This window comes from Oryza glaberrima, chromosome 7 (assembly GCF_000147395.1).
Source record: "Oryza glaberrima chromosome 7, OglaRS2, whole genome shotgun sequence".
NCBI classification, from domain to species: Eukaryota; Viridiplantae; Streptophyta; class Magnoliopsida; order Poales; family Poaceae; genus Oryza; species Oryza glaberrima.
Window position 1 is genome coordinate 4,987,687 of NC_068332.1, and position 18,624 is coordinate 5,006,310.

Consider the following 18,624-nt stretch of genomic DNA (forward strand, 5'->3'; position numbering starts at 1 on the left):
CCTACATGGTCTAAGATACGGAGTAATAATGTTTCCGTATATCAACATTGAATATTTGAAGTTGAATTCATTACCCTCAATTATATTTAACACATGCTTAAGTCGTGTATTTGAAGAAAAGGATTTGATTGACGACTTAACGTATATATGTATTACATCTTTAAATACATCAACTTCTTGTATATAAAGTAGACATATTATTTAAGTTCTTAATATATGCGGTATGCATTGCACTTAATGCTTACAGCTGTGAAAACATTAAACTAGCGTGTTTAGTACATTAAACTCGTATTTGGTACCTTATGAGTCTCCCACCTACTTCCATCTCTAAACACCAAATTTGACACCGATCCACGTGCACACCGCATATAAACGTAATGCAACCACACCCACTACACTTATTGGAATTAAGACAAGCACTAAAAACAAAAGTCAGAGAGATGAAGCAACCCTTCGACCACGCAATGCCCGACCTCGATCATCATCTCACACGTTGCTCATCATGTCGTCACACTCTCCAGCTAAACGTAACCGAAGAGATAGAGTTGACCGCTGAGGAAAAAAAAACCTACATCCAGAAGATAGGATGTGTACGTAACCTTTGCCTCAGAAGGGGGGCAACATACGTAACCCACCAAGGGGCGGTGCCTTGATGCCAGCACGATTCACTTCACCGATGGAAAAAAAGATCTTTTCCACGATTTTTGAACATTCCGACGTGACTCGATATCAATTTCCGAGAGGTATTTCGAACGGTTTTTAGCACATTCAAATTCAAAACAGTAAATCTGATCAAATCATCAAATTATAGCATTTGTTTTTAATCACTAGTAAGGACATTATATAAAACTTTTACTCACAAATAGTCATTTATTTACCAATAAGCAATTTTCAGATACACATATATGAATAAACAAATCAATGGGGGGACTAAAACCCTGGAAGCCACACGGTTGGCGACACAGCTGTATCCCCCACGGAAACACAGCCACAAAGATGCGATTTTTTTTTTCTTCTTTCCACCTATTTTTATCGCTTTTACCCTTCATTTTCTCCGCCGTAGTGTACTCCTCCTATATAGGGCAGCAAAGGCTGTGGCCGTCCAAGGGCAGCAGCAGCAGCAGCAAACGCAGCAGGCGAAGGCGCCGGCTTGGAGAGGCTGGTGGCTTCGTGGTCTCTCTCTTCTCTCTCCCCCTAGCAGCAGCGCAGAGGCGGAGGAGGGGGGAGATGGCCGAGAAGGGTGACAATCTGGAGGCTGTGCTCAACGAGTCCGTCGATCTCGTACGTTCTTTGCCCCTCTGTTCATGTTCTGGTTTTGATTCCGGAGTTTTTGGGGGGTTTCTTTTAGGTGGATTTGGTTTTGATGGTGTTCTTGGTCTTTGCTGTTTGCTGTTTGTGTTCTTGATTTGTTTTTTTTTGGGAGGTGGTTTTGGTGGGTTTTGGGTTGGTGTTAGTGTTGGGGAGTGGTGGCAGTAGTAGTAATCTTTCCGCCTTGGATCATCTTCTTGATGGATTTTCTTCTTCTTCTTCTTGATTTCTGAAACTTTGTTTGATCTCTTCGATCTGGGAGGCATCATGGCCTTGGCCGGTTAGGGCATTAAGGTTTCGGTTCTTCTTCCATCCCAAGTTCTTGATTTTCTTTTTTCATCTTGCTTTTGATGATCCCATAAACAATGGAAAGTCCCATCCCTTTTTCTCCGCGTATCGCTCGCTGATTCGTCTCTCGCTTTCAACGGAGCAAATCTCGTGATCTTTCATTCGGTTTCTCTCCTGAAAAAAAAAGTTGCGAGATTCTTTTTTTTTCTCAGGATTGATTTCTTTTGATGCATGATTTTGACGGGTGTTTCTTGTCCTTCCTTCCTTCTGCAGGAGAACATACCGTTGGAGGAGGTGTTCGAGCACCTGCGATGCAACCGCGAGGGCCTCACCTCCGCCAATGCCGAGCAGCGCCTCAACCTCTTCGGCCCCAACAGGCTCGAGGAGAAGAAGGTAACCAACCCACCAAATCCGTGGTTTCTCTCCCAAGATTCAGTAGAAAGTTTATTTTCTGTTCGATGATGCAAAGTTTTTTTTTCATGTTTGTTTGTTTTTTTATGTGTGTGTGTGCAGGAGAGCAAGTTCTTGAAGTTCTTGGGGTTCATGTGGAACCCACTGTCCTGGGTCATGGAGGCCGCCGCAATCATGGCCATCGCTCTCGCCAATGGAGGAGTAAGTAGTCTATGAATCATGATGTTTCGGACATGGCATGTGAGGTGATTGTGAGACATGTGAGGTGATTGTGAGAGGTTGGATTGAATTGATGAGGGTTGATTTGTTTGGGGTTTCAGGGGAAGCCGCCGGACTGGCAGGATTTCGTGGGCATCATTACACTGCTCATCATCAACTCCACAATCAGTTTCATTGAGGAGAACAATGCCGGCAATGCCGCCGCCGCTCTCATGGCTCGCCTCGCCCCCAAGGCCAAGGTATTTGATGCCAATCTTGTCTTTTGTGCAGTTTGTGATGATTGTGTGTACACAATCTCAAGTAGTACTGACTTTTGTTTGTGGTGATGAAGGTTCTTAGAAATGGAAGATGGAGTGAAGAGGAAGCAGCCATCCTTGTGCCGGGGGACATCATCAGCGTCAAGCTTGGAGATATCATCCCTGCTGATGCCCGTCTCCTTGAGGGTGATCCGTTAAAGATTGATCAGGTGACTGCAATCGCGATAATCTCCTGATTGGTTTGGTCATATAAGTTTACTATTTTTATCTTTTGAGTTCTGACCTATGATTTGGTTCTATTGTGCAGTCTGCGCTTACCGGTGAGTCCCTTCCGGTGACCAAGGGCCCTGGAGATGGAGTGTACTCTGGCTCCACATGCAAGCAGGGTGAAATCGAGGCTGTTGTCATTGCAACCGGTGTGCACACGTTCTTCGGCAAGGCCGCACATCTTGTCGATTCGACAAACCAAGTTGGCCATTTCCAGAAGGCAAGCTTCTAGTCTCTGTTTCCAGTACTCGCCTACTGTCTTGTATTTTGCAAGTTTATAATGTGATAGGCATCTGTTTCGCTGTCCAGGTTCTGACTGCCATCGGGAACTTCTGCATCTGTTCAATTGCTATTGGAATGGTTGTAGAGATTATTGTCATGTACCCCATCCAACACAGGGATTACCGACCAGGGATTGACAATCTTTTGGTGCTTCTGATTGGAGGAATTCCCATTGCCATGCCCACTGTTCTTTCTGTGACTATGGCAATCGGGTCACACCGCTTGGCTCAGCAGGTATATATCTGGACAATTCTCTCTGAAGTGAAAATATATGTTTCTTGGTCTGTTTCAGCATTACAATATTGCATATTGGTGTAGGGAGCAATTACAAAGAGGATGACAGCTATTGAGGAAATGGCTGGTATGGATGTTCTTTGCAGTGACAAAACAGGAACACTAACCTTGAACAAGTTGACTGTGGATAAGAGTCTTATTGAGGTTAGGAATTTGATATATTTATTTACATAATCTAGCTCTTTGATTATTTCTGATAATCACACTCATCTGAAAACGTTTTTGACTGAATCAGGTTTTCCAAAGAGGTGTTGACCAGGATACTGTCATACTAATGGCTGCCAGAGCTTCACGTACCGAAAATCAGGATGCCATAGATGCCACAATAGTTGGTATGCTTGCTGATCCAAAAGAGGTATATCAGATGCATTTTCAGTTTTGCTATGTACAGCTTTTCTTCTTTTATTTTTCCTTCTTTTCTTACTTTGTTTGGTGAAAAGGCTCGTGCTGGTATTCAAGAGGTTCATTTTCTGCCATTCAATCCAACTGACAAAAGGACTGCTTTAACCTACATTGATGGTGAGGGGAAAATGCACCGTGTAAGCAAGGGAGCACCAGAACAGGTACTTATTCATTTACATATATTGGGAGCTTCATGTTTGTCCACATGTAACTTATGTCTCATCAATTTACTGTGGTAATTTGACTTACTGATTATGGAACATCAACAGATCCTTAATCTTGCACACAACAAAACTGAGATTGAAAGAAGAGTCAGAGCTGTAATTGACAAATTTGCTGAGCGTGGCTTGCGATCACTTGGTGTGGCATACCAGGTCTGGGATCACATCGCCTTGTAATATACACAGTTAGCCTGTTACTTAACTTCTTACTTGGCTGACTGAACATTTTTATACAGCAAGTGCCAGATGGTAGGAAAGAAAGTCCTGGAGGACCATGGCAATTTGTTGGGCTCTTGCCACTTTTTGACCCTCCCCGACACGATAGTGCAGAAACAATCAGGAGGGCACTCAACCTTGGTGTCAATGTTAAAATGATTACAGGTCTGTCCTATTTCAATTCAATGCGCTCTCTGTTGATTATTTTAAATGAAGAGTTCTTGTTCTGGCTTCTCTGGTATCTTGCTATTCTGTTGTTTGTAAATTAGTGAATCTAGTGATGCATGTTTGCAGATTGGACTAGTACTGGAATGCTGATTGAATTTTAGTTTTTAGCTATTTTGATTGGTCTAGGAAAAGCCAAGTAAATTATTTGGAGCTCATCTATTTCAGTGGGATTTTATCTTGAGTTTGAGTTGGTCTAGTTACATAAGTGCAAAGTTTTTTGTAATATTTTTCAGGTGACCAACTTGCAATAGGCAAGGAAACAGCACGCCGCTTGGGAATGGGTACTAATATGTATCCCTCATCTGCTTTACTGGGACAAGATAAGGATGAATCAATTGTGGCTTTGCCAGTTGATGAATTAATTGAGAAAGCTGATGGCTTTGCTGGAGTCTTTCCTGGTACGACTTTGGAGATAATATGTTATTAGAACCGTACTATTTTTCATTGGCTTAATTATATTTGTCAACATTTATTTTCAGTACTTATGTGTAGTTTTGCCTTTACTATCATCTAACAGAGCACAAGTATGAGATTGTGAAACGCTTGCAAGCAAGAAAACATATATGTGGTATGACTGGAGATGGTGTGAATGATGCTCCCGCTTTGAAGAAGGCTGATATTGGCATTGCTGTGGACGACTCGACTGATGCAGCCCGTAGTGCCTCCGATATTGTCCTAACTGAGCCAGGCCTTAGTGTGATTATTAGTGCTGTGCTTACAAGTCGAGCAATTTTCCAGAGGATGAAGAATTACACTGTAAGCCATTACTGCAGTTCCTTCGCCAATGAAGTCATTGTCTTTTCAGATTCTAAATTGTTTTTTTTTTCCTGCTTGCAGATTTATGCTGTTTCAATTACAATTCGTATTGTGGTAAGTATTTGTTCCTTATATGTTCGACTGTTTTCTTAATCATGTATTTATTATTTATTGACTGCATGGACAAATAACTCATTATATTGCGACTCATTTTCTTGTAACAGCTTGGTTTTATGCTTCTTGCTCTGATATGGAAGTTCGATTTCCCACCATTTATGGTCCTGATCATTGCCATCCTCAATGACGGTTAGTATCTTTCAGCTGATTTCATGACAAGATTTAAACCTGCTACAGTTGATATTCTTTTGTCTTGCTCATGTATATGCATAAATATCTCAAATCTAATAAGTACTATATTAGGTCACCTAACTACCAGTACCTTTTGATATGAACAGGTACCATAATGACCATTTCGAAGGACAGAGTAAAACCATCCCCACAACCTGATAGCTGGAAGTTATCTGAGATTTTTGCAACTGGGGTCGTCCTTGGTAGTTACTTGGCCATGATGACAGTCATTTTCTTCTGGGTAGCATACAAGACTGATTTCTTCCCGGTACTGGCCAGTACTGTACTGAGTGTTTTTATTGCATAGTTTGTGGTCATACTTGTTTTGCTCATCCTTGGATTTCTTGACTAATTTTCAGAGAGTTTTTCACGTTGAAAGCCTTGAAAAGACTGCTCAGGATGACTTTCAGAAGCTTGCATCTGCTGTCTATCTTCAAGTCAGCACAATCAGCCAGGCCCTCATCTTCGTAACTCGGTCTCGCAGCTGGTCATTTGTGGAGCGCCCAGGATTCTTGTTGGTTTTTGCTTTCTTTGTAGCTCAACTGGTAAGTGATTTCACCATCTCCCATCAGATTCATGTCCATCTTAACTAGTGTATATTACTTGATACGATTCGTCTTCTTGTGGTTTACTACTTTGTTGCTCACATTCTTTCCTTGCTACCACCAGATTGCTACTCTGATTGCTGTATATGCCAACTGGGGATTCGCTTCAATCAAGGGCATTGGATGGGGCTGGGCTGGTGTCATCTGGCTCTACAACATCGTCTTTTACTTGCCACTGGACATCATCAAGTTCCTGATCCGTTATGCGTTGAGTGGGAGGGCATGGGATCTTGTTCTTGAGCAAAGGGTAAGAACATAAATTGACATTTCTCGACATGCAACATTGTATTCATTATCTAAAAGATGCAAATATTGTATTGTGCTCATCTGTTATCGGTGTTGTGCACACGCAGATTGCTTTCACAAGGAAGAAGGATTTCGGCACACAAGAAAACCAGCTCAAATGGGCGACTGCTCAGAGGACCATCCATGGGCTCCAGCCAGCCGCCACCGCGGCTGTCTTCCGCGACATGACAAGCTACAACGATCTCAACCAGCTTGCAGAAGAGGCCCGTAGGAGAGCCGAAATCGCAAGGTATGTACAAGCAATGCCATTGCCCATGACAACCTTGAACAATCAACAACAGCTCAACCCTCCCTGCTGCAGTAGCTTAGCTGAAATCTGAATTCGGATTTTCGTCGTCTCAGGTTGAGAGAGCTGACCACCCTGAAGGGGCGGATGGAGTCGGTGGTGAAGCAGAAGGGCTTGGATCTTGAGACCATCCAGCAGTCATACACCGTGTGATTAACAGAGAATCTCCAATATATATATTTATTATATACTATTTATAATGTGCTAGGCTACAACAATAATTTACCTGGATGATGATGATGATGATTGAGCGGATTTCCAGTGTCGGTGCGGTGCTAATCGCTAGAGTTCATCCCCTATCTATCTTGTGTCCATTAACCACCCCCGGCAGATGGGCTTGCATTGAGATACTATATACAAACTCTTTTTACTACTAGATGATGATATAATAGTTCAATTTTGTTTTGTCAGTCTGGTTTTGCTGCTGTTTGTCTCTGGTTCTTGGCCATCTGAATCATGATTAAGGGCCTGTTTGGGGGAGCTTTAGATTCTGATAAAAATCTAAAAAGCAACTGTTTGGTAGCTAGCTTCTGAGAATCTGGAAAATCTCTGAAACCCAGCTTCTCTAGCTTCTGGCTTTTTAGTTCATTTTTCAGAATCTATAACTACAGATTCTCAAAAGCTGTGGACTGTTTGGGGTAGCTTCTAGTAGAAGCAATTTTTGGGAAAAGCTGCAGCTGAAACAAGCTCCTTCAAATCCTTCAAATAGGGTCTAAGTATTTGGTTAGGCAGACATGGCCATGTGCAATGCTGTCAATGTGTGGCCTGCCTCACATGCCATTGAAGAACAGGTTGAGAATCTGGGAATGAATTGGGATGGGAAATTGGCAGGTGATGCCTGATGCATTAAATTGGATGCATCCATTAGCATGTGGATGATGCGCTTAATTAATCATATCCACGTGCTATTTAGTAGCAAACACATGCCAATCAAGATCCGTTCCATGTTTCCATTCCACTGTGACAACTCCAGATTCTGGATGGTTTCCTCGGAATTTTTTTTCTGTGTTTCTCAAAAAAAAAAAAAATTCTGTGTTTCAAAAGAACCCCAGGAAACCATCCAGAAAAAAATATCTAAACTTAAATTTCGAAATTCAAATATATATCGGTGTTTGTTTATCGAGATCTCTTGTTTATTTTTGTTGAATAACTAGTGGCCTATTCGCTGATCCGAATAGAAGACGACGATCTCATGCACATAATCATATAGTAGATGAACACGAATATAGGGAGGGGCATCACAGCTTTATTGCTTTAACCATATGCTAATACATCAACTAACATCTTAAGCCCTCTCTCTCAGTATATATATCCATAATAGGAAGAGTCCTATTAGGATACGTTAACTAACATCTCAAGCCCTCTCTCTCAGTATATATACCCATAATAGGAAGAGTCCTATTAGGATACGTTTACATATATTTGGTATGAGCCCATATTTATCTTTGGCAGGAGATAATAATTTTGAAAGTGTCAATTAGACCTAGAGGGGGGGTGAATAGGCTAATTCAAAAATCAACTAAAAGCGGAAGCAGTAATTATCGGATATTTCCGAAATTTTCGGATATATCCGAAAATTTTCGGAGTCAGCACAAACAGCAAAGTAAATCCTAGATCTAGTTGCCTACAACAAGAATATGCTAGCACAAACAGCAACTAGACCTATAGCGGCTCAAACAAGCAAAGCTAGTGGAGAGGGAGGAAGTAAAGTCACCAAAGATGAAGCTCACGAGATTGTTCCCGAAGTTCGAATCCTTGAGGGGATTCTACTCTCCGTTGAGGAGCTCACTAAGAGCCGGGTCTTAGCTAACCCTTTCCTCAAGAGGTTGCACTAAGCACTCCTCCTTCCACTAAGGGTATCTCTTCCCTTTCGGAGGTGAGATCCGACCTCTTCACAAACTTCTCCCGGCCAACCACAAGTAGATCGGTGGCTCGGGAGCGACACCTAGCCGCCTAGGAGTCCTCAACCTCCAAGAGTAACAAATGAAACAAAGAACTCCCGGAGATGATGCAAGTGCTCACAAATCTTCACGAAGTCAACAACAAGCACTCACACAAACTTGAATCCACAACTCTCACACTCACACCAAATCCAAATCAAACACGGGTGAGAGGGGAAACAAGAAAGCAAGGCTCAAAAGTGCTAGAGAGAGAGAGCAAGCCAAGGGCACAAATGATTGGAATGGAACCAGCAGCCCTCACAAGTGAGGGGAGGGGGCTATTTATAGCCACAGCCCAGATTCTGCCCGTTATGCACAATAATTGAGATTTTCGGATATTCCGAAAGATTTTCGGACATGTCCGAAAATTCCAGCCCAGCACCAACAGCAAAGTCAACGAAGGATTTTTCGGACATTCCGAAAACTTTTCGGACAAGTCCGAAAATTTCCAGTACCAACAACATCGTTCTGGATGTTTTCGGAAAAGTCCGAAAATAACTTTCGGACAAGTCCGAAAATATACAGAAGCGAAAATGACTCTACTGAAGAATTTCGGAAAATCCGAAAATTAGTTTCGGACAAGTCCGAAAATATACAGAACCACTTTTGCCTTCGCAGTCTTTTTCGGAAAGTCCGAAAATCACTTTCGGACATATCCGAAAATTTCCAGAAGCGAAAAACTGGTTCTGTGTGTTTTCGGAAAGTCCGAAAATGAGTTTCGGAAAACTCCGAAAAAATCCAGAACACACCAAACTAAGGAGAAACACTTTTTTTAAAAAAGATTTTGAGCACTTTGATCACTCCTCGTATGTAAATGCATCATCCCTCTTAATAGTGCGGCTTTCCTATTAACTCAAGAAAAACGAAAACGTACAAAATGCCATTTGCTCATTTGCCGCATCACATCACATCAACGTATTCGGCGGGATATGCATTACGCTAATTCATTGAGGACATAACAACCTTCACATTTGCTTAAATAAAAATGTTAGTCCTATCTAATCGCATTGTAATTAATCACCAAAATCATTAGGGGCCTAGATGCACTTTCAAATTTCATAACACTCCCCCTTGGGCGAATACCGTGCTATACACATGTCTCATTAAAAACTCCATCCAAAAACCCAGTGGGAGAAAAGGATAGGAGAAAAGAGTACATCGTACACGCTAGTTATATTGCACTTGTTGCCTCGGTAAAAACCTTGCATGAGAAATATTCAAGTAAAAACTCACTAAGGGAAAAAGAGTACAACACACAATCTTCTTGATCGTATAATCTTTAAAATCGACTATTCTTCATAAATAGCTAATGATCTATATGCTTTATTATATTAATCAACTTAGATTAACACATCAATATAGCGGTAGTAACCTTCAAGGTAAATTATCAAAACAATAATTAATTTGATTAATTCTTGGTAAATCAAATATAAGACTTCCAAGTCTTAACTATGATAATCAATGTTTAGCATATATGCTCCCCCTCAATAAGACATCCGTTGAAACTTCCATGTTCCAATGTCATAACCACATTTTTATTAATGTGTAAAACAATGATAATAAAATTACCACAATGTTTAATCTTTCGTTTACTTATTTCATAAGTTCTACTATGAACATGAGAAATAAATCAACGTATAGGAGCAATATCTATAACCACTTATTCAAATGTGCAATACAAACAAAGTTTTATCCTTACGGAGGACTATGGGAAAATAAGTTGCAACGATACACATATGCGGTATGTATAAAATAATTAGCTCAATACAAGAGGTTAAATATTATGCAACTTTCTCTTAGTGGATTTATCAATCATTACCAATTTGATTGTTTTACTAATCTTCGACAATTAGCTTAAACCACTTAGAGTGACATAAACCGGTCTATATTTTGGCATTAGGGGAATTAATAAGATTGCCAAATACCATCAATATGTATATTTTCATGATATATAAATTCTTACACCTTCCTAGTATGTAGAAAACTACTGATCCACTTGCATGCTAGTGGATGTGATTTTCCAATTCATTCATTTGAACGGGTCTGTCCACTTCATGAGAGTACGAGTTATCGGTGTTATATGGAGATTAACCGGTAATTTATACATTAGCGTAGTCCTACGGGGATCAACTTATTCTTCCGGAAGTCATTTTCTCTGCTATGAGAAATATTCTCACTTCTAGGAGAAATATTCTCATTGACAAAGGGGAAGACGTTATGCGGTGGTGTCAGGGTGTCGCTACGTGCAGGCGGCGGTGGCGACGCATACAGGTGCCGATGACTCGGATTTGTTACCATCTACTTCATACAGATAGCAATATGACGGATTGTTAACATACAAGTCACAACCAACAAGTGTCCCAAGCGCGCTTATCCATAAGATCGGCGATGATGAGTGTGTTAATATATTCATAGATCAACGACTATGCTAGCCAGATAGACCACAACTTCTAGGTGGTGTCGTGTATTACTGAGTGTGAGGTGTCATCGTTCGGGACAACACTCCGTCGTTCAATTCAACGGACTATGTATGTGCACCTTCTTGTGTGCACGGTAAGCGCGTTCGGGCACGTGGTGCCGAACTTCGTAGTCAGCGATATAACAAGAGAAGAGTCGGCGCAAAAGGCCGGACAAATACATCTATTCATGCGAGAAATTAAAAACAACTAGAGATATGATCTAACTTGTTAATCTTGCTACTGCTATGTATTAGAATAGATTAAATCGATAACTTATCTCGTTTGGCCCATGTAAAGTTAGCCGGTCCGCATATGCAAATGCATAGCGTATACCGGCAGGTTGACGATGCATGCATGTAACACACTTGTGTGTCTCATCGTTTGATGCGCATGATTGTGTTGCCATAGTGCGTGATTACCATGGCAGCACGTGGCTCCCGGTAGCCGAGGTTGATCGTCGGCGCATGCAGGAGCGGAGCGGGCGCTTGATGATCACTGGTGCCTCGCGTGGAGCTCGCCATGATGCTCATCGGTCGGCAGCAGTATATGCAAACAAAGAGCAGATCAATCCGTGATTAGAAACGAGATCATATAGCTATATGGATGCATATGTATATTGGTGAATTGAATTTGGATGGATCCATGCGTGGGCATGCGCCATGTTTGTGCTTGGCATAAGCTTGCTTCGATCTACACATGTGCACGTGCATGTGTCGTCGGCTTAGGAGCTCCGGCGCGGACGACTGCGGCGGGGCTGCTCCTCCGGCTATCGCGCGTGTGGAGTGCGACGTGCATGCGCATCACCTGGTGGGCTGCCTCGGTGCGCGGCTGCGCTTGGAGGCGATCGTCTCGGCCGATGATAGACCAATGCATAAACACAGTAGATCAATCTGATTAGTTAAAAAACAAATTGATCTAGCAAAAATACTTACCCGGATCAACGGAACGAGCAAACTCGTGCTGATAATGTGTTGAATAACTAGTGGCCTATTCGCTGATCCGAATAGAAGATGACGATCTCATGCACACAATCATATAGTAGATGAACACGAATATAGGGAGGGGCATCACAGCTTTATTGCTTTAACCATATGCGAATACATCAACTAACATCTCAAGCCCTCTCTCTCAGTATATATATCCATAATAGGAAGAGTCCTATTAGGATATATTTCCATATATTTGGTATGAGACCATATTTATCTTTGGCAGGAGATAATAGTTTCATAACAATTTTGTTGCTGGAACTATTTTATTGAGCTGCACGCTCTATGGAACCATGCTAGTTTCGGGAAAAAAAAGGATATACACAAAAATTTCTTTTTAAAAATTATTTTTTTTAATAGTGTGTATCCTTATAGCTCGTAATACTTGCTGAAGATACCGTAATACTTGCTGAATATCTTGTTCAACCGGGGAACTGCTATCGCAATGCACAATTTTTTTCCAAAAAAACTTTTGACCGAAAATCTTTAATGTAAAAATACTTTCATTAAAAAATACTTCTATATAGAAACTTTCATATAAAATATAAAAAAACTTTCGACCGAAAATCTTTTATATAAAAATACTTTCATTAAAAAATACTTCTATATAGAAACTTTCATATAAAATATTGTGCGCTGCAAACATACTTGCGCCAAGCAGTCAGTGCGGCTCAAGCCCAGCCTAAATTTATGGGGCGTGAGTTGGGCCTACAAAACGATGCCACAAATTGGTTCGCTAGACTTACATGTGGGCCCAAATTGCTGATTAGATGCCACGTCAGCGAAACCACCCATATATATTGCTACGAGACCTATCTTGTACGGTTTTGTGTGAAGACGACATCTAGAGACGGTAGGTGAACTTATTCCCACAAATTGGATCGCTAGCGGCGACGCGACCTGTTGCACATTGGGCCATTTGCTCAACGCACGGCCCTGCTACGAGAAAGTGGGCCCATGGCCCGACTGAAATTCGGTCGCTACGCGGAAATCGGCCTTCGCCGTCGGAAAAATGAGCAAAAAAAAAAAAATCGTGACCAACGGCCACGCGCTCCCGTCCACACGAACCGAGCCATCCGCCACCCATATCCCCGCGCCCGCGCGCCCCGCGGCGTCGCCATGCCCGCGCCGCCGCAGCCGCCGCCATGCTCTCGCTCGCCGCCTCCTCCCTCCCCTCCACGCGGACCCACCGCCCGGACGCCGCCTCGCACTCCTCCTCCTCCTCCGTCCGCCTCCTCCGCTCGCTCGCGCGGTCCCGCCGCGCGGACCTCGCGCACCGGGCGCTCCTGCTCTTCCGCTCGCTCCAGTCCACCCCGTCCCCGCCGCCGCCGCACGTCTCGCTGCCGGCCGTGCTCTCCGCGGCGGCCTTCCTCTCGGCGCTCCCCGAGGGACGCCAGCTGCACGCGCTCGCCGCCAAGCTCGGCCTCGCCCCGTCCCACACCGTCGTCGCCAACTCGCTCCTCCACCTCTACTCCTCCTGCGGCCTCCCGGGCGCCGCGCTCGACCTCTTCCGCCGCATCCCCGACAGGTCGCTCGTGTCGTGGAACACCGCCGTCGACGCCCTCGTCGGGAACGGCGACCACCTCGCCGCGCTCGACCTCTTCCGGGAGATGCAGCGGGACACGGAGCTCGCGCCCGACGCGTACACCGTACAGAGCGTCCTCGGCGCGTGCGCCGGCGCCGGCGCGCTCTCGCTCGGCGTCTACGCGCACGCGTTGCTGCTCAGGGAGCTCGGGGGTGATGGCGACGGCGAGGCGGTGTCCCGCGACATGCTGATCAACAACTCGCTGGTGGATCTGTACGGGAAGTGCGGGGCGCTGGAGCTCGCGCAGCAGGTGTTCGACAGAATGCCTGCGCGGGACCTCGCGTCTTGGAACGTGATGATCCTCACTCTGGCCAACCACGGTCGTGTCTGTGAGTCGGTGGAGCTGTTCGATCGGATGACTCAGGTGGAGAAGATGGCTCCGAATGCCATCACGTTCGTCGCGGTGCTCAGCGCGTGCAACCATGGTGGGCTAGTGGAGGAGGGAAGGAGATATTTTGCAATGATGGTTGATCAGTACAGAATCAAGCCTAGGATCGAACACTATGGGTGCATGGTCGATCTCTTGGCACGAGCAGGGTTCATCGAGGAAGCTCTCGATATCGTGGCTGGAATGAACTGTCGGCCCGATGCCATCATCTGGAGAAGCTTACTTGATGCATGCTGCAAGAAGAATGCCGGATTGGAGCTTACTGAGGCCATGGCCAAGCTAGCACTGGAAGTTCCTGATGATGCTGTGAGCGGTGTGTATGTATTGCTTTCGAGGGTTTATGCATCCGCGCAGCGGTGGAACGATGTGGGCATGGTGCGGCGGTTGATGGTGGAAGAGGGCGTCAAGAAGGAGCCAGGGTTCAGTTCCATTGAAATGGATGGCTTGGTTCATCAGTTCGTTGCGGGCGATACTTCGCACCCACAATCTGAGGCGATATACGAAAAACTGGATGAAATTCAGCTGAAGCTCACATCTGCTGGATACAAGCCAGATTTATCAGAGGCTCCTTTGGTTGCTAGTATTGAGAATGCCAAGGGTGCCGCCCTCCGGTTGCACAGCGAGCGTCTGGCCATATCGTTTGGTCTGCTCAACGCGACGCCTGGGGCACCTATCCGGATTCTGAAGAACCTGAGAGTTTGTAAGGACTGTCACACAATCAGCAAGCTCATATCGAAGCTCTACGGCGTGGAGATCATCGTGAGGGATCGAATTCGGTTCCATCATTTCAAAGATGGGTCATGTTCTTGCAAAGATTACTGGTGATCACATCATGAGCCATAACGTCTGATGCTACCAGTAGAGATCCCTCTGGTGTGTTAGAAGCGCCTCTTGCCTCCAAGCCAAGGTGAAATGGGATGTTCAATGTTCAATGCTGACTACAGCCTTTCATTTTTTTTTCTAGGATAGATGAAGATTAGCGGATTGATTAGAGAAACAGGATATTGTATGATCAATCTCATTTTCTTCTTGAGCCATCAAGGTAAATATTCTAATTACTTTGGATCACGACTGCGTCTAGATGAACAGCTATGTTCACTTCATCTTGCAGAAAAATCTGAAATAAATGACAATTCTTCTCTCTGTTCAGGGTAATTTCTTGTGCTCATCATGATCTAACCAAACAGAAAATTACATGCAACCAAAGCTATGTACAACTAATAAGTAAGAACCATCTGATTGCTTCTTCAAACATATCTTGATATCTAGTTGTGGAATTTTCAAGTTTTGCCGTATGATCTGATTTATATCCTTACACTGCAAGGTTTTTGTTTAACTTCTGCAACAACTGATAAAATGACATCAAAACATGAGAACCCAAGCACATTCTAGTTCTTATTACAACAATTCCTTGCTCATATCATTGAGAAAAGAAATAATTAACTAGCAGCTAAGATTCTAGTTAGTCTTTTTTATTGTTTTACACTCTCATGCATGTAATTTTTATTTTCTCTGGATGAAGAGACTAGATTGATTTCCACTCAAACAGTAAAAGAATAGGTAAAGATAGATATTGCATGAATATTGAGCTAATCCGACTATCCAAGCGGACCAGTAATTTCACAGTTTTGTTAAAAAAATCAGTCAGTGTGGCCACTCAACCCACTAATAGCCTATTCCATTTTCCACTACGCCTAACTCTAGGTTTATTGTGAGTGCATCGTGCATGCGCTGCTGCAGTGCTCATCTCATGTCCCGCATGCTGTGATGCTACTATTCAAGTATGCTAGAATTTTAGAAAATAAAGTATGCAGACCCAACGGAAATTTCCTGGGCCGCCACTGAATTTTAGACAATGTCCATGCACTCTACTCTTGAAATATACTCCCTTCGTTTCACAATGTAAATCATTCTAGCATTTCCCACATTTAAATTGATGTTAATGAATCTAGACATATATATCTATTTAGATTCATTAACATCAGTGTGAATGTGAGAAATGTTAGAATGACTTACACAGTGAAATGGAGGAAGTACAACCAAAATATCACGGCACATCACTCTTTGTTAAAAGGAACTAATTTCATATTCTTCAACCCCCCTCCCCCTTGTTAAAATCAAAAATCCCCCACCATTCCACCAACATCGCAAAACTCCCCCGCGCGCCACGTCGCGTCCGAGAATAGCCACGGGGCCCAATAGCCACAGCCACCCCGCGCGCCACGACGCAACGCCCGCCCGTCGCGCGCACCAGCGCCGTCGCGCGCGGCGCGCCACCCCACCCCCACAACACACAAGCAAAAGCAACGCCAAGCCTCGCACGCGCGCGAGGCCGACGCAAGGAGGAGAGGCCGCCCCCGGGGGGAGAGAGAGAGAGAGATCACCCGCCTCGCCGCCCGCCCGCGCCGCGCCGCGCCCGCGCCGCGGCGGATCGATGGAGCTGTTCGAGCGCGCGAGGACGGTGCGGCTGCGCGGCCACCACGACAAGTACCTGTACGCGGAGGAGGACGAGTCGCGCGTCTCCCAGGACCGGAGCGCCTCGTCCCCGAACGCGCGGTGGTCCGTCGAGCCGGTGCCCCACGCTCCCGGCGTCCTCCGCCTCCGCAGCTGCTACGGCCGCTACCTCTCCGCCTCCAACGAGCCCTTCCTCCTCGGCGTCACCGGCCGCAAGGTCCTCCAGGCCCTCCCCCACCGCCTCGACTCCTCCGTCGAGTGGATCCCCGTCCGCGACGGCGCCCACGCCCGCCTCCGCACCCGCTACGGCAACTACCTCCGCGCCAACGGCGGCCTCCCGCCGTGGCGCAACTCCGTCACCCACGACGTCCCCCACCGCCACGCCGGGTGGATCCTCTGGACCGTCGAGGTCGTCGAGGTCCTCCCGGAATCCCTCGTCCCCGCCTCCATCGCCGCCGACGACGACCCCGCCGCGCCGCATTACAAGACACCTTCTCGCGGGCCCTCTCCCGTGCCGACGCCGGCGCTGGCGCCTGCTTCGCCGCCGCGGCACCTTCCGGCGAGCCCACCTTCGTACAGAGCGCGGCCACCGCCGCCGCCACCGGGCTACATCGAGCCACCACAGGGATACATCGAGCCACCTCCACCGGAGCCCACCCTGGCGAGAATTGAGGTCCGTACTTTCCACGCCCGCCATCTGCTCGACGAATTGTACAGCCCAACAGGGATGTTAGATGAAAATGCCAAGTGCTTATTGTTGTTGCGGACGCATTTTGCCATTGCAGTCCACAGAATCCTTCTCGCTGCCGCTGCACAAGGTGGATGGGCGGGCGATCCACTACCACATTGGGGATGACAAGGGCGACATCGGCGATGATCAGGAAGGACACTCATTCACGTTCAACGGGACTAGCCTGGAGGAGCTTTTGGAGAGGTTGCAGGAGGAGACGGGGCTCAACGACGTGATTATCTGCTCTCGTAGCCCGATCAATGGGAAGCTCATGCCCCTCCGCTTGCAGCTGCCGCCCAACAACGCCGCCATGCATATCGTGCTCGTGCGTGAGTCATCAAAAGGTGGGCTTTTCTTTTCATCAGTTATTGCTCATACCATTAGATTCACATTTCACACCGGTGGAACATGATATGTTGAATCATGGAATTTAACGATACGTACTAAATTTCTATATACCATTAGATTGATACTTGATAGGCCTCCTATAAGCACAATATACCATCCTTTCTTCAGTGTTAGCTGAAGTGCTCAACTGTGTATAAAATGGTGAACTTCAAACATAAAAATAGGTTAATTCAGAATGCTAACATTTTAAGTTGAGTTTTTGGTTATGCAGATATTTGTCGTTATTTAGTCAATGCACACTGAGCCAACATCCCCTAAACATTTGCTAAATCCTGTATAGTAGATGCTAGTTTAAATTCCTTTATTGAAATAGCTGCAACACAATAATATTGTGGCATGCCATGACCTTATCATATTTACTGACCATCAAATATACTTGGCGGAAAATGGAAGCTAAAATGCATATTGATAAGATATCGATTTTGTGTAAAGTTAAAATTTTCAAGTTAGGACGTTTTAGTGACTAACACTACGATTTTGTTCTTATTTCTTACTCTGATAGAAATTCTTGCCTGTTTTATCTTTCAGTGGCAAAATCATTTCCATGACCATGTTGTAAAATTTGAAGAGGGTGGTGTCAGCGACTCAAATCAAGCAAGAACTGTGCATCTGTTGCATATATTGTAATCCCTGTTTATTATCAGTTCCACTGGCTACCATAATCAAGTATTATTCTTCCATCTTCAGGAGATCTCATTCTTGTAAGTATTTGCTTCTGTCAACTTTTTTATCATTTATTCAACAGGTAGAGTGATCTCTGGTAGCTAAAGACCCTTCAAAATGCCTATCCTGTCATTCTTCAGTTCTATAGAATAAACTATTCTCTAGGAAATCCACTTGTTCTCCTTTTCCATCTTGATTTTAATACATAAAATCAGAATGTCATTGTTAATTAATTACCCGTGAAGGTATATTACTGCAGAAAAACCAGAAACTTATTTCATATTTGTAGATTAATCCCATATATGTTCTTAGCATGA

At 44.7% G+C, this 18,624-nt stretch overlaps 3 protein-coding genes across 4 annotated transcripts; all 3 read left to right on the top strand.

Moving 5' to 3' along the window:
• Positions 1–1,091: 1,091 nt before the first annotated feature.
• LOC127779092 (plasma membrane ATPase 1-like) lies at positions 1,092–7,104 on the top strand. Its single transcript, XM_052305784.1, has 21 exons — positions 1,092–1,281; positions 1,870–1,989; positions 2,110–2,208; positions 2,328–2,465; positions 2,558–2,692; positions 2,791–2,970; positions 3,060–3,266; positions 3,351–3,470; positions 3,562–3,681; positions 3,767–3,889; positions 3,998–4,102; positions 4,186–4,330; positions 4,627–4,791; positions 4,911–5,149; positions 5,231–5,263; positions 5,374–5,455; positions 5,605–5,765; positions 5,857–6,042; positions 6,167–6,349; positions 6,456–6,637; positions 6,751–7,104. The coding sequence occupies exons 1-21, from the start codon at positions 1,228–1,230 to the stop codon at positions 6,845–6,847; spliced, it is 2,874 nt and encodes a 957-aa protein (XP_052161744.1). The 5' UTR covers positions 1,092–1,227; the 3' UTR covers positions 6,848–7,104.
• A 6,038-nt stretch (positions 7,105–13,142) lies between these two features.
• LOC127779756 (pentatricopeptide repeat-containing protein At1g59720, chloroplastic/mitochondrial) lies at positions 13,143–15,882 on the top strand. 2 transcript variants are annotated; one of them, XR_008018731.1, is made up of 3 exons: positions 13,143–14,925; positions 15,017–15,094; positions 15,203–15,882. XR_008018731.1 is itself a non-coding variant. In XM_052306651.1 (2 exons), exon 1 carries the CDS (start codon positions 13,225–13,227, stop codon positions 14,875–14,877), a length of 1,653 nt encoding a protein of 550 aa, XP_052162611.1. In that variant the 5' UTR covers positions 13,143–13,224; the 3' UTR covers positions 14,878–14,925; positions 15,017–15,120. The 2 variants fall into 2 exon arrangements, 1 of the variants encoding a protein (XP_052162611.1); XM_052306651.1 differs by lacking the exon at positions 15,203–15,882 and having other exon boundaries at positions 15,017–15,120.
• A 477-nt stretch (positions 15,883–16,359) lies between these two features.
• On the top strand, positions 16,360–18,499 carry LOC127779757 (uncharacterized). Its single transcript, XM_052306652.1, has 3 exons — positions 16,360–17,179; positions 17,292–17,580; positions 18,173–18,499. The coding sequence occupies exons 1-3, from the start codon at positions 16,487–16,489 to the stop codon at positions 18,190–18,192; spliced, it is 1,002 nt and encodes a 333-aa protein (XP_052162612.1). The 5' UTR covers positions 16,360–16,486; the 3' UTR covers positions 18,193–18,499.
• Positions 18,500–18,624: the final 125 nt, after the last annotated feature.